Here is a 12,662-nt window from a genome sequence, read left to right as displayed (position 1 = left end):
CGGCCTGAGACTTGCCCACTGTAATCTCCTCGGGGCAGGAATTTTCCTTCTTCTGTTGATCCAAGCAGGGAGCCCATTTTTCCTTCGTCCCCCTCCCAACATCCCTGTGAGGTAGGCTTGATCGAAAGAGAGGACGACTCCACCAGCCTAAGATTAAAAGAATAAGCAGGTATGGAAGTAAAGGGCTGGCCTTCCTCTCTACTCAAAAGTAAACCCCCCGTTCTTTCTTGATTTTGCAGAGGGGGGCGGGGGGGGGAGAGCGCCTCAGTCCCGCTCGTCCTCGCTGCGGCGGTGAGCGCCGGATCCCTGCCCGGAACCCCCCCCACCCCGGCCCGGAGCTCTTTCCGCGCAAAAAAGGCCTTGTCTCAACTCCCCCTCCCGCAAGGCTTTCATTAGAGAAGGACCTTTCATTAGAGAAGGACCTGCCCCCCCCCCCCAACACACACACAGCGCTCCAGCAACGGGCTGGGTTCTCCCAGGTCCTACAAGAGTTGCCCCCCCCCAGCCAACCTCTGTTTATCCAGGACGTGGGGAAATCCCCCCCTAAAGGGTCTCCCGCTCGCAGGCTCGGGATGGGGCAGCCGAGACGGAGGGTGGGTGTGTAGGGTGGGGGGCAGACCCAGCGCCCCCCCCCCTCTCTCTTCTCCGGCCCGCTTTGACTTTTCTTTGTCCGGCGCCTTGTTTCAGCCCGGGAGGAGAGACCGAGGTTATTGTTTTGGGGAGGGAGGGGTGGGTTTGGGGTGCAGGAGAATTTCAGGGGGGGCCGTCCAGCTTTGCAGGGAAGGAGCCCCAAATCCTGCCAAAGATAAAGCTCTTCGGAATGAATATTATGTATATATATATATATATATATATATATATATATATATATATATATATATATATGGATGGAGGGGAGCGCTTGGCGTCCCAAATGCGCGCCTTGTACGTCTTATTATCAAGTTAATTAAAGCTAGCATCTGACAATGTCACTCGGCTATAGAAAAAGAGATTTAAATGCGACGTCTCCCAGGACTGCATGTCAAGGGCTGCTATTCTTTTTTCCTCCCTCCCTCCGTCCTCCCCCCCCCCACTGCAACCCCCCCCCCCCGTCTCACGGCGCTGCTCCTCCAATCCAGCTTTACTAGAACAACCACGGAAATCGGTTGTCTCGAAAGGCGCTGCTTCTATTGGCATGGAAGCAATTACGAAAAATTTTGATGTTGGAAGAAAAGAAAGAAAAAAAAATCACATTAAAAAAAATTAAGGGAGAAAAGAATAAAACCATTTCGCTCATTTGCGCGCGCCTGGCTTTTTTTTTTCCTTTCCTTTCCTTTTTCTGTTTGAAGATAGAGTAGCGGTATGAAAAGATATCAAGAAAGAGTGGGATCAAAGGGTGCCCCCCCTCCCTTCTCTCCCCCTCTCTCTCCCCCCAGAAAGATTCTTCTCAAGCATTTTAAGAGATTATTATTATTATCATCGCCATTGCTGTTTGAACTTCAACAAGGAGCTGGGGAAGACAAGACAAGAAAAGAAAAGAGATTCATGTGTGGTTTTGTGTGTGTGTGTGTGAGAGAGGGGGGATTGTGTGTATGAGAGTTTGTGTGTGTGTGTGTGTGTGAGAGAGAGAGAGAAAGTGGGCAGTGTGTGTATGAGTTTGTGTGTGTGTGTGTGTGAGAGAGAGAGAGAGAGGGAGAAAGCGGGGAGTGTGTGTGTATGTATATATGTATATGTATATCTATGTATATCTATATTATCTATATCTATATAATTGCAAAGTCGCTTTTGAAATGTGTCCATTGAAATGCGCGGAGCTGGTTGCGACGTGGACTTGCTCTCGAGGTCAAGTGACGGACGGATTGTATGCTTCTCCATAATAATATTAATTAAACAATTTGCATGCTAATAAGGTAACAATTATCAGGGCTTCTGTTGAAAGATTCAGGTTATTACAACACGCCAGCCTGGGGCCAAAGGTCAGAGAGTGAGAGGCGAGAGAAATTTCAACTCAAATTAACATTCTGTCAGCTCCAGAAAATGGGATAAATAAAGTCGAATTAATTCATTATAATAAAAGAGAGGCAGAAGCGAGCGGGAGGGAGGGGGAGAGAGGGGAGGGGAAAAATCCATCCCCCCCTTTTATTCGTGGGCCGGATTGATTACCGCTTTGTATTCAAGCCCACGTTCCTTTGCCATTCCTGGCCTGAAATCCGACAGAAAACGAGGGTTTTATTGCTACAGGCGAAAACTTGCTTCAGTGGCTACAGTTTACATTTAGTATTTATAGAGAAAGAAATTAAATTATGTTGAAAAGGGGAACCCTTGGCCTCTCACCCCGGAATTAGTAACCACCTATCTTTTCCTTCCCCTGCCTTGAGGTGGGCGAGGGGCGGGGCTGCGGGAAAGCGCCGGTGCCTAAACTGCTATTTTTTATTTATTTTATTTTTTATTTTATTTAATTTTACTTTATTTTATTTTTTTTAAACTAAACTTTCAATTAGGGCCAAAAAGGAAGGGGGAAAAAATCTTCGGCTCCTCGCAGAAAATTCAATCGCACAGGGAAGCCAAAAATAATTCGGATTAGGCTCTTCGTTCCTCTCTTTATTCCGAATTGACATCTGCGGGTCTCACCCTGAACGCGCTATCCACGGGAATTCCTGATTTGGGGGGGGGGGGGAAGAGGTCCTGTAAAAATATGTTTCCGGAGAGGCGCCTCGGATCGCCTCTGAAAACTTCGAAGATACCCAACTTTCTACTTTGAAAAGAGACGGGAAGTTTAGAAAATAAAAGAGGAGACAGATGACCCCGTTCTTCAGATTTTGCTCTTCTTGCTATTTTAAAAGAAAACGCCACCTACAAAGCAGAAATATTCTCGTTATTATTAACCTGAAAAAAAAAGGCCCAGGCAAATTAGGAGTTTGGGATTATATTTGGAGAAGAGACGCGCGCTTTTAGGCTCAGTTTGCACTTATTTCTAGCCTCTGGCTTTAGGAAAAGCGCAAGGTTTTGGACACGGCCGCTTCCTCGAAAAGAGGAAGGCAGATCCTAAGCTTAGCCGGACAAGGTGCGGCCCATGCGGCGGGCTTCACCTCGAGAAAGACACCCAGAAAACAGGAGGACGAAACAGCTGCGCTCCGGGGTTGGAGAGAGTGGGGGCCCCCGCGCGCGCAGTTTATTGGGGAAGGGGAAGCGAGCCCCGTTCCCCCTCTTTGCAGGGGAATTTTGCTGTGAGGAGCCTCGCTTTTATAATAATAATAATAATAATAATAATAATAATAATAATAATAATAATAATAATAATAATAATAATAATAATAATAATAATAATAATAATAATAATAATAATAAAAGCCGGGGGTGAAGCGGCTCTTTTGCGCCCGGCAGACTGGAGAGTAAGTCGCGCTGACCTCGCAGGGCGCCTGCGGGAGAGGAAGGGACCAGCTGCGGGCTGCGCCTGGCCCAATCCTTTGCCCTGCCCTCTCCAGAACAGCCTTGCAGGGCTGCCGGCCAGACGGCCGTCTCAAAGGGCAGGACCCCTCGGCTTGCAGGGGTGGTCTCTGGAGGTGGTGGTGGGGGGAGAGAGGCCTCGTCTGCTGGCATTCCTCTGGCGAGCAACCGGCGTCCCCGGGGTGGGAGCAAGGACGGCCAAACTTTTACGCACGGAGTTACCTGGATCAGCAGCCGGACAGCACTCATCCTGATCGGTGCAGGGAGATTTGGGGAGAGGGGGGACCCCGAAGAAGCCGCACGTCCTGGAATCTAGGCCGAATCTCCCCCGGCAAAAGCAGCGCCTTCGGAGTCGCTCCGAATAGGCTTTGGGTTCGCTTCCCAGGCGGATCACCAGCGGCACCCGAACCAGAGAGAGACGCGCCCAAAGGACGGGGTCCCCGTAAACTTTCCCCACGACCCCCAAGCCTTGGGCTTGTAAGACAGCGCTTCCACACCAGGAAGGGGCCCGCTGGCAGACTGGTGCCGCCAGTGCTCTACACTGGCCACCGTCTGGTTTGTCGGAGCGGGGTCAGGTTTCCGAAGGACTGGTTCCCCCCCCACAAGGAAGCCCCCCCCGCTCTGCCTTAGCCCCCGTCTCCTCTGACTCCGGCCGCGAGCCCCTTCTCCGGCAGGGCCTGGGATCCAAGGCACCTAAAAAGATTTTTCCTTGCGGGATCTTGCTTTCGGCCCGGGGAACGTAGGTCGGCCTGATTTTTGGCCAGATCTTTCTCTGGTTAAAATGTGCGTGTGGGGGGAGGGGGCCGTTTTAGAGGGGGTTTGCGCGGGTTTGAATGCGGAATTGCGCCTTTGGCTCTGCCGAAGATCTTCTGTGTACATCTCTCTAACTATATTTGTGCATCTCTCTCTCTGTTTCTCTCTCTCTCTCTCTCTTTCTCCCCCCCCTACCCCCCCTCCCTCACACACACAAAGTATGAGGCATGCTCTTTTGCCAAATCGCCCGTTAGTTTTTTAATTAGGCACCCTCTGGCCCATTCATAATTTAGTACGTGTGTGATTTTATTTTCTCCAGGGATGCGTGGGGGAGAAACCTTTAATTATTATTTTGATTGATACGACCCGATGGCGCTGATATATATATATATATATATATATATATATATATATATATATATATATATATATATATATAGAGAGAGAGAGAGAGAGAGAGAGAGAGAGAGAGAGAGAGAGAGAGAGAGAGAGAGAGAGAGAGAGGCACCCTCCCCTCCAATCCACTCTCACTCCTTCTGTTGCTCCAACTCTCCGGCATTATTATTTTTTTTAGCTTTTCCAATTCGCGCTCCTTCCTCTTCCTCCTCCTCGTTCGAGAGAGAGAGAAGAGAGGGGTGGGGGGAAGAGAGAGAGAGAGAGAGAAGCCTGAGAGGAGATGAAAAGGCTTGTAGTTTTAAATTCATCGTGACAGGCCTGGAAAGAAAGGATGATGAATCTCCTATTATTGGATCAGTCTATTTGCCGCTCAATGTCTCTCTGTAATTGGAGCAACAGCACTTTAAAAGGTTCAGAGGGGAGCGAGGAAGAAGACGGCGCGGGGGAGGAGAGAGGAAGGGGGGGGCAGGAGGAGGAGGAGAGCGGCCCTCCTTCCGCCACGCAGGGAAATCTATTAGTGATTTTGCGGGGGGGGGGAGAGGCGGAGGCCGCCAGGAACGCGGGATGCTGCGGCGGGTTGGCGAGGTTTCCCTTCTCCGCCTCTGAAGTTCTTCCCGGATCCTCTCTGGGCGCCCCCCCACCCCACCCCGCACCCCCGCTTTTCTCCTCGACTTGGCCCGGGCTGTCCTCTGCGCCCTCCCCCCCTCCCTCCCTCCCTCGGGGGCCGGAGTTCTTATCAAAGAGAGAGACCCCCCCTCCCCTCCCCTCCCCTCCCCGGCTTCTCCTTGTCTTGTTGTGACAGTTGTGATATTGTTTATTGAGGGTGGATGTCAGGTATAATTAGCAATCGATATGGAAAACGGTCGCCTCCCCCACCCCCCCCCACCGCCCCCCCACCCCCGTTCCCCGCCCGCCCGGCTCGCCTCTGACGTCAGCCCCGCTGCCTGCTTCTTATTGGTCCCAAATTCCCCGGGCCGGAGCCTAATGATGGGGAGGCCTGCCGGTGCTAAAGTTAAAACGCCCGGGCGGCCCGGCTTGCGCCACCGCCTCGCCGCCGCCACCCCCGCGCTCCTCCGGCGGCGGTGGCGGCAGCAGCTGCCGCGCTGAGCGCCCGCCGGCCCGGCTCCAGCATGGACAGCCGCCTCCTCGAGCACCCCCATGCCCAGTTCGGCGGCATGGTGGGCTTCCCCTACCCCATCGGACCCCCCCACGTCTACGAGCTGGCCGGACACCAGCTCCAGGCCGCCGCCGCCGCCGCCGCCGCCGCCTCGGTGCCCTTCTCCATCGACGGATTACTCAACGGCTCCTGCGCCGCCGCCGCCGCCGCCGCCGCCGCCGCCGCCTCGGGGGTCAACCCCAACCCGCTGCTCCCCTCCGGCTGCGGCGTCAACGGGGATGCGCAGCCCTTCAAGCTGGCCGGTAAGGGGGCCGCCGAGCCCACGCCCCGCTTTCGCCTCCCGCCCGCCCTCCCAAGCCAGCGGCCTAGGGCCAAGCCGGGAACCTCCAAGCGGGGGGGGGGGGGGGTTGGGTGGGTGGGTGGGAGGGAGGGTGGGTGTGGGGGGGACAGGCTCTGCAGCCTGGGGAGGAGGAGGAGGAGGAGGAAATGATGGGGGGGAGTTGACAGCCAGTAGCTGCATTTGAGGAGGGGGCCGGTGGCTATAGTCCACTAAGTGGGGGTTTCAGTCCTCAGCTTGTCTGAAGGGAAGCTGGGGAGGGGGCTTCGAGAGCAGCCTTTGTTGGCCAGGCAGTGCAGCCCGGACTTTCTCTCCCCCCCCCCCACTCCAACGCCCGCCCGGCTTCTTCGCTCGCCCTGAGAAACAGTGAAAGTTGGGCACGGGAGGGAAAGGGGTCCTTGGGGAGGGGTCGCGGTCGGGTGGGGGGTGGGGAAAGAATAAGATCCTACCCAATTGGTCCAGGCAAGAGTGCTCCTGCCAGGGTCCCAGGGAATCTTTCCCGCTGGTAGATCACCTTCTCTGAGTATCTTTGAAGGGGGGGGGCGTCTGTAACGGCAGGAGATGCGTTTAGGGAGCCTTGCTAACACAATAACGACTTCAAAGGTGGGAAGGGGTTTGTCTGGAGGCCCGCGACGCAGGTGGAAAGAACAGAGGCAGGGATTTTGGTTTCCACGCGACCCCTCAACTGAGTGCTGGGATCCTGGGGGTGGGGGGCTCCCCTGTCTAAACAGACCACTGGGGGTGGGGTGGAATAGCGAGCGACCAGGCCTTTAGAGGTAGGTCAGCTTTGTGGAGACCCCGAAAGCCTCTGCGAGAAAAGGTTTTCCAGAGGAAATATTGTATTATTTAAGATTTAATCTTTAATTTGATTCACAGTGTAGGGCTAGTAAAAACTTAACAGTTCAAGTCCTAACCGAGAACCTAAGAACTGTTAAGGTAACATCTGAGTATTAGGCAGTTCCGAGTAAGGTGTTTTTTGCTTATTATTATTATTATTATTATTATTATTATTATTATTATTATTATTATTATTATTATTATTATTATTATTATTAATTTTGCACAGTCAGCCAGATGTTCAGGCTGGGTTTGGCATTTTTGTTTACCTATCGAGTCCTTACCAAGGACCTGGGATAGGCAGATCTGGGTGTTGGATGGTGTTACAGATCTGGCATATTTGTCCACTTATAATTATTATTACTATTCTCTGACAAACGTGCTTCACGGTGGAGCTATCTGAAGTTTTAGCCAAAGGCTCAGGAATCTCAAATCTGGAGTCTACTGGCTTCCCCTCTTCCCCCCCCACCCCCAACCCTGCGCAGAAAATACTCTTTTCATCCCCCACCAGATCTCCGCGAAGTCCACCGTTAACTTTGATTTAGGCAAAGGCCCTTTCTTGAACTTTACCTGGGGAAAGAAAGGGGGGGGAGGGCGAGGCGACGAGGCGCGTGGCAATTTAAACACGCGTCCACGGCCCTCTCCCCAATAACTGAGCTTTTCAAGAGGGTGCCAACTCTAAAGGAGAGAAAATCGCCAGAGCGAAACCCCCTTTTGGAAGTCGGGCGAGCGGGCAGCGTCTCTGCCTTTCTACCCCCCCCCCAACCCCATTATTCCAATTCTTTTTTGAGTGTGGAGGGGGAGATAATCTATTGCAAGCAGCCGCTTTTGTTTCCAAAGAGGGCGTTTTTAGGAACGAGGGATGTGTGTGTGTGTGTGTGTGTGTGTGAAGTGTTTATACGTGGGGCAGATGGATTCACATTGGCTTTTAAGAAACCTTCTGGTTCCCCCCACCCCTGACCGGATGTTTTGAAAATTATTCCGGCGTGGAAACGCTTCTAAGGAGATTCCTCCGTGGGGTAAAAGGGCTGGAGGGGGCCTCTCTCTCTGTGTGTGTGTGTGGGGGGGGTGTCAGCTTCGTTTCCTTTAGCTCCCTTTCCGCTTTCCCTCCCCCAGACTCGGTGGATCCGGACAAGGAAAGTCCGGGGTGCAAGAGACGAAGGACCCGGACGAATTTTACGGGCTGGCAGCTGGAGGAACTGGAGAAAGCCTTCAACGAAAGCCATTACCCCGATGTCTTCATGCGGGAAGCCCTGGCCTTGCGCCTGGACCTGGTGGAGTCGCGAGTGCAGGTAAGCCGGGGCGCCGCTTGCCCCTTCCTCGCCGCCCAGGGCTGGGGGAAGCCTCGTCCGCCACGTCACCCGGGCCTAACCGGGCCTTACCGGGCCTTCTCCTCCGTCTCCGCCAGCAGCGCCGCCAGTCCGCCTTTGACTCCGCGCGGTCAGGTCCGCGCCCAGGCGGAGAAGCTGGGCTGGCTCCGAATCCCCTTCTCAAGGCCTCGGGACTGCATCCGTCCCCGTCTCTTCCTTGGGAGAAGGCGGAGGGGGGCAAATTCTGCAATTCTTGGGATTAATTTCCCTCTTATTTCGGCCCCCTCTCGAAAGAAAGAGAAAGAAAGAAAGAAAGAAAGAAAGAAAGAAAGAAAGAAAGAAAGAAAGAAAGAAAGCCGTTATTTTCATCAAACGAAGCGGCTTTAAATCTCTGTAAAAAGTCAGGACAAGATAAACGTAGCGTTTTGCATTTGGGGGACTGGGGGTGGGACGGGTGGGATTGGGGGCTGTAAGAATGGACTGATAAATCCTGGAACACTTTTACATCCACGCTGTTGTTGGGTTCCCTCCTTCACCCCCCCCCACCCCCGTCGCTTCGTTCCATCCCTCAGCCCTTTCTCCTTACTCATCTCCCCCCCACACACACACACACCCCGCAAACGCGTCTCCGTCTGCTCTGCGCTGCTTTTAATACTCCACCCCACTCGAGCTTCAAAGGGGCCAATTAATTGGGTTCAAGAACCCAAGGTTTGAATTTGGAAGGCTGGCGGAGGGAGGGGGGTGGGTGGGATCTCTCAACTTTGCAAAGCCCCTCCAGGATCTCCCACCCAAAAGCCAGAACCAAAGGCCGCTGGAATTAAATTCCAAGCTTAAAATCAGAAGAATACCTCTATTATCGGCATCATCGCCCTGCAGTGCATCTCAGGCGCCCCTTTGGAATATGCGTAAAATAACATTTAAAAAGGAAATAAAACATTTCCCCAAGCTCTGCCTTTCCCCCCTCGTAAGGTTCCGATTAATCTAAGCAGGCCTTGTCTAAAAAGTGTATTTACAAAATACTTCTGCCTTCTCCGCCTGCCTCCTTTTGACCTCTTCTATACGGAAATCCTTTTATCCAATCTGTTCAAGGGTTTCGGCTGAAGTCAAGATCCTTCTTGCCCTCCCCTCTAATACGATAATTGGTAATTCTGGCTGGCAAGGGCTGGAGGAAGCGAACACCCAGGCAGTTAATAAAAAACAAAGCAAAACAGGGATTGCCAGCAGCTCCCAGCCCAGCGGATTTTACCCTGGGAACGACTAAAAATCAGAATCGGAAATAAAATTGGCTATCCAAGAGACCCTCCCCGCTCGCCCGTTTTCTTTAAAACAAACCTGGAAAACAATTTTTTTAAAAAAACACCCAACAAGGGTCATAATTCTCCCGGCGTTTAAATCGCCTGTTTGGTTCGGAAAACTGATTATTTAAATGAACGATTGTTAGATTGTTGTTGTTTTTCCCCCCCAACATGATTATTTAATTTTTTTTTAAAGTTTCCTCTGCTGAGGTTTGCAATGGGAATGAGCGATGGAAAGACAGGTTAGGAAGTTGTTCTTATTGTTGTTACATTTCAGAAAAAAATATGTGATTTAAAAAACCACAACCAAGCACTGAAATCTTTCAAAGGAGACTATTCGGTTGAATGTCAAAATCATAGAAGCTCAAACTCGCCTCTCTTCTGAGATCCCTTTCTCTCTCCAATTTCTTCTCAGAGATGGCTGGTCTCCCCCTCCCCGTCCCCCTCCCCTCCCAGCCCCCCAGGCTTAAAAATCGTGTCGCCTCCGCTTTTTCTCTCCCATCTCCTTAAGGTTTAAAATTAGGATTAAAATAGTGAAGAGAATGTCTAAATATGGCCAGTTCCTCCAGGGGACATTGGCTTTTGGTTGTTCGGGGGAGGCGGGGTGTCAAGCCTTGATCTCCGACGGGGGTCAGAGTTTGTATTTCGCCAATTTCCCTCCCTCCCCCCCCCCCCAACAAACCCTAGCCAGGAGGCGACAGCAGCGGCGGCCTTGGTGCTGCTAGGAAAGCGCCGGTGGGCTGTTTCTCCGCCATCGCCTGCCGCAAAACGCAGCCAGGTTTGTTTCCACCGAGGAGACCTATTTTCTCCCAAGGTTTTCCTCCTCCACGCCTTCCTCAATTTGTTAGGAGCCCTCAAACTCTCGGTCCTTTGTGGCGACCTCCCCCCCCCATCCCCGCTATCCGCTCCGCAGAGGAGAACGTGGTCGCGGGTGGATTTTTATTAGTACAAAGTTTTCCACTCTGCTGTCTTCTCCTTCCACAATTTCTGCCTCCCCCGTGATCTTTCTTTAAAAAACAAACAAACAAACAAAAAAACCCCACAAAGATATAAACACCCCCGCCTCCCCCAGCTGTTGTAGAAACAGAGAATGCCTAGGATCGCTCATCCGGTCCAAATGTATAGGAGAATCTATAGCACGATCAGGCCCGAATCCTCCTTTGGAGAAGGCAAAGGATGCTAACGAAAGATGAGGCCTGGGCTGTTTGCCAAGCAGCCGGGGGAGGGGGGCAGGTGCGTGGAGAAGCAGAAAAGCGCCCCCCGCAATTTCCCTTTCCGCGTGGATGGGGAAGAACGAACCAGGCAAGGGGGCAGGAAAAGTCTCTGATGTTTTGCTCCGACCTCCAGACTTTCTTTTGTTTGCGCGGGGGGGGGGGGGAAGCCTTCCAACGCCCTGCACTTTTCAACTCCTAGCCTTCCCTCCTCAGCTTTCCGCGAACTTTTCTGGCCTGTGGGGTAGAAGCCCCCGGTCTCTAAAAAAAAAAAAAAAGCCAAGCCCACCCCACCCTCGCTTCCTTCCAAAATATCAGTGGTAAGGCTGCGCGCAGACCGCCACCTTTACCAAGGACTAATTCCGTGTCTTTTTTATTGGTTCGCCTGCTTCCCCACAACCGCCAAGCCCCAGATGCGGAGGGCGCGACCCGGGTTTCTCTCCACCCCCCATCCCGGGCTCCAGGTGTGTGTGGGGCGGGGGTCGAGGGAGCCCGGCTGTTAACAGCTTCTCCTACTCCGGTGTGCAGGTCTGGTTCCAAAACCGTCGGGCCAAGTGGCGGAAGAAAGAGAACACGAAAAAGGGTCCCGGCCGGCCGGCCCACAACTCGCACCCCACCACCTGCAGCGGGGAGCCCATGGATCCCGAGGAGATCGCGCGCAAGGAGCTGGAGAAGATGGAGAAGAAGAAGCGCAAGCACGAGAAGAAGCTGCTGAAAGGCCAGGCGCGCGGCCTCCACTCGCCCAGCGGCCTCTCGGTCAACAGCAGCACGCAGAGCTCCGACAGCGACGGCGGGGGAGGCGGCGGCGGCGGCGGCGGCGGAGGGGGCGGCCTCTCCCCGGACCCGCCCGACGGCTGCAAGACGCCCTCCAGCAGCGGCCACCCCCACGCTCCCTTGACCGGCGGTTGCGACCCGGCCGCCGCCGCCTCGGCTTTCTACCCGGGTCGCTGCGCCGCCAAGGACCAGCCGGGGGGCCCGTCAGGATCGGAGTGCGCGCCCCCCCCTGCGCTGCCCGGCGGCTACCCCAAGCTCAGCCCCTTCAGCGTGGAGAGCCTCTTGTCGGACTCCCCGCCGCGGCGGAAAGCGGCGCTGGACTTCTCGCCGGCCCTGGCCCCCTGCGCCCCCGCGGCGCGCCCCCTGATCGGCAAGGGCCACTTTCTGCTCTACCCCATCACGCAGCCGCTGGGCTTCATCGTGCCCCAGGCCGCCCTGAAGAGCAACCCGGCCCAGGAGGCGCCCCAGCGAGGCTCCCCGCTCCCTGCCGCCAACCCCAGCCCGGACCCCGCGCCCCCCAAGAGCAGCAGCACGGCCGCCATCTCCACGCCGGGGGGCGGCGGCGGCGCCTCCCTGCTCAGGAAGGGTCTGGCCTCGCCGCTGGCCGCCCCCTGCTCCTCGGCCGCCTCCCCCGCGCCCTACGGCGGCGGCGGCGACTCGGCTTCCCAGGGAGACGGGAGCAGCGGCCCGGCGGCGCCCCCCAAGTCGCCCCCGAAGGAGGCCGCCCACGCCAAAGGCAATCCGGATTGCCGCACGACGGAGAGAGACTGTGCCGCGGAGACCAACAGTTTAGACTGTGAGGAGGTGGATATGGACTAGAAGAAGGGGCGGCGGGGCGGGGGGGGGGCGAGGGCAGATCAGCATCTTTATCTGCTAGATTCCTTGCGGGTTGGGAGGGGGGGGTAAATGGATCAGTCGAAACTTCTCACATTCCCAAAGTTTTTCCTCTAGATTCTGCCCGTCCCTCGGTTGGCCAACTCTATTTTTCCATTATTCTTCTCGCCTCTCTTCCCCCCCCACCACCAAAAAAAAAAACAACTTTCCCAGGTTCTAATTTTGCGCTCTTGAAATCAGGTGACCATTTTTTTTAAAAGGGAGAGGGGAGATTTTCCAAATTTCATTTTATTCTCTTTGGTTTCCTTTCCAAAAGAAGCTCCGAGTGTTTTGGACTTGGGGGCTTTGTATTGTTGGTTCCCCCCCCCCGCC

General features: G+C 54.2%; 1 protein-coding gene across 1 annotated transcript; it reads left to right on the top strand.

Annotated features, from left to right (window-relative positions):
• Positions 1-5,705: 5,705 nt before the first annotated feature.
• Positions 5,706-12,275, top strand: UNCX (UNC homeobox; the record flags this gene model as incomplete). Its single annotated transcript, XM_083372456.1, has 3 exons — positions 5,706-5,994; positions 7,983-8,158; positions 11,211-12,275. 3 exons carry the CDS (start codon positions 5,706-5,708, stop codon positions 12,273-12,275), a joined length of 1,530 nt encoding a protein of 509 aa, XP_083228582.1.
• Positions 12,276-12,662: the final 387 nt, after the last annotated feature.

Source organism: Vipera ursinii (assembly GCF_947247035.1).
Source record: "Vipera ursinii genome assembly, chromosome: 13".
NCBI classification, from domain to species: domain Eukaryota; kingdom Metazoa; phylum Chordata; class Lepidosauria; order Squamata; family Viperidae; genus Vipera; species Vipera ursinii.
This window is presented reverse-complemented; position numbering and strand designations above follow the sequence as displayed.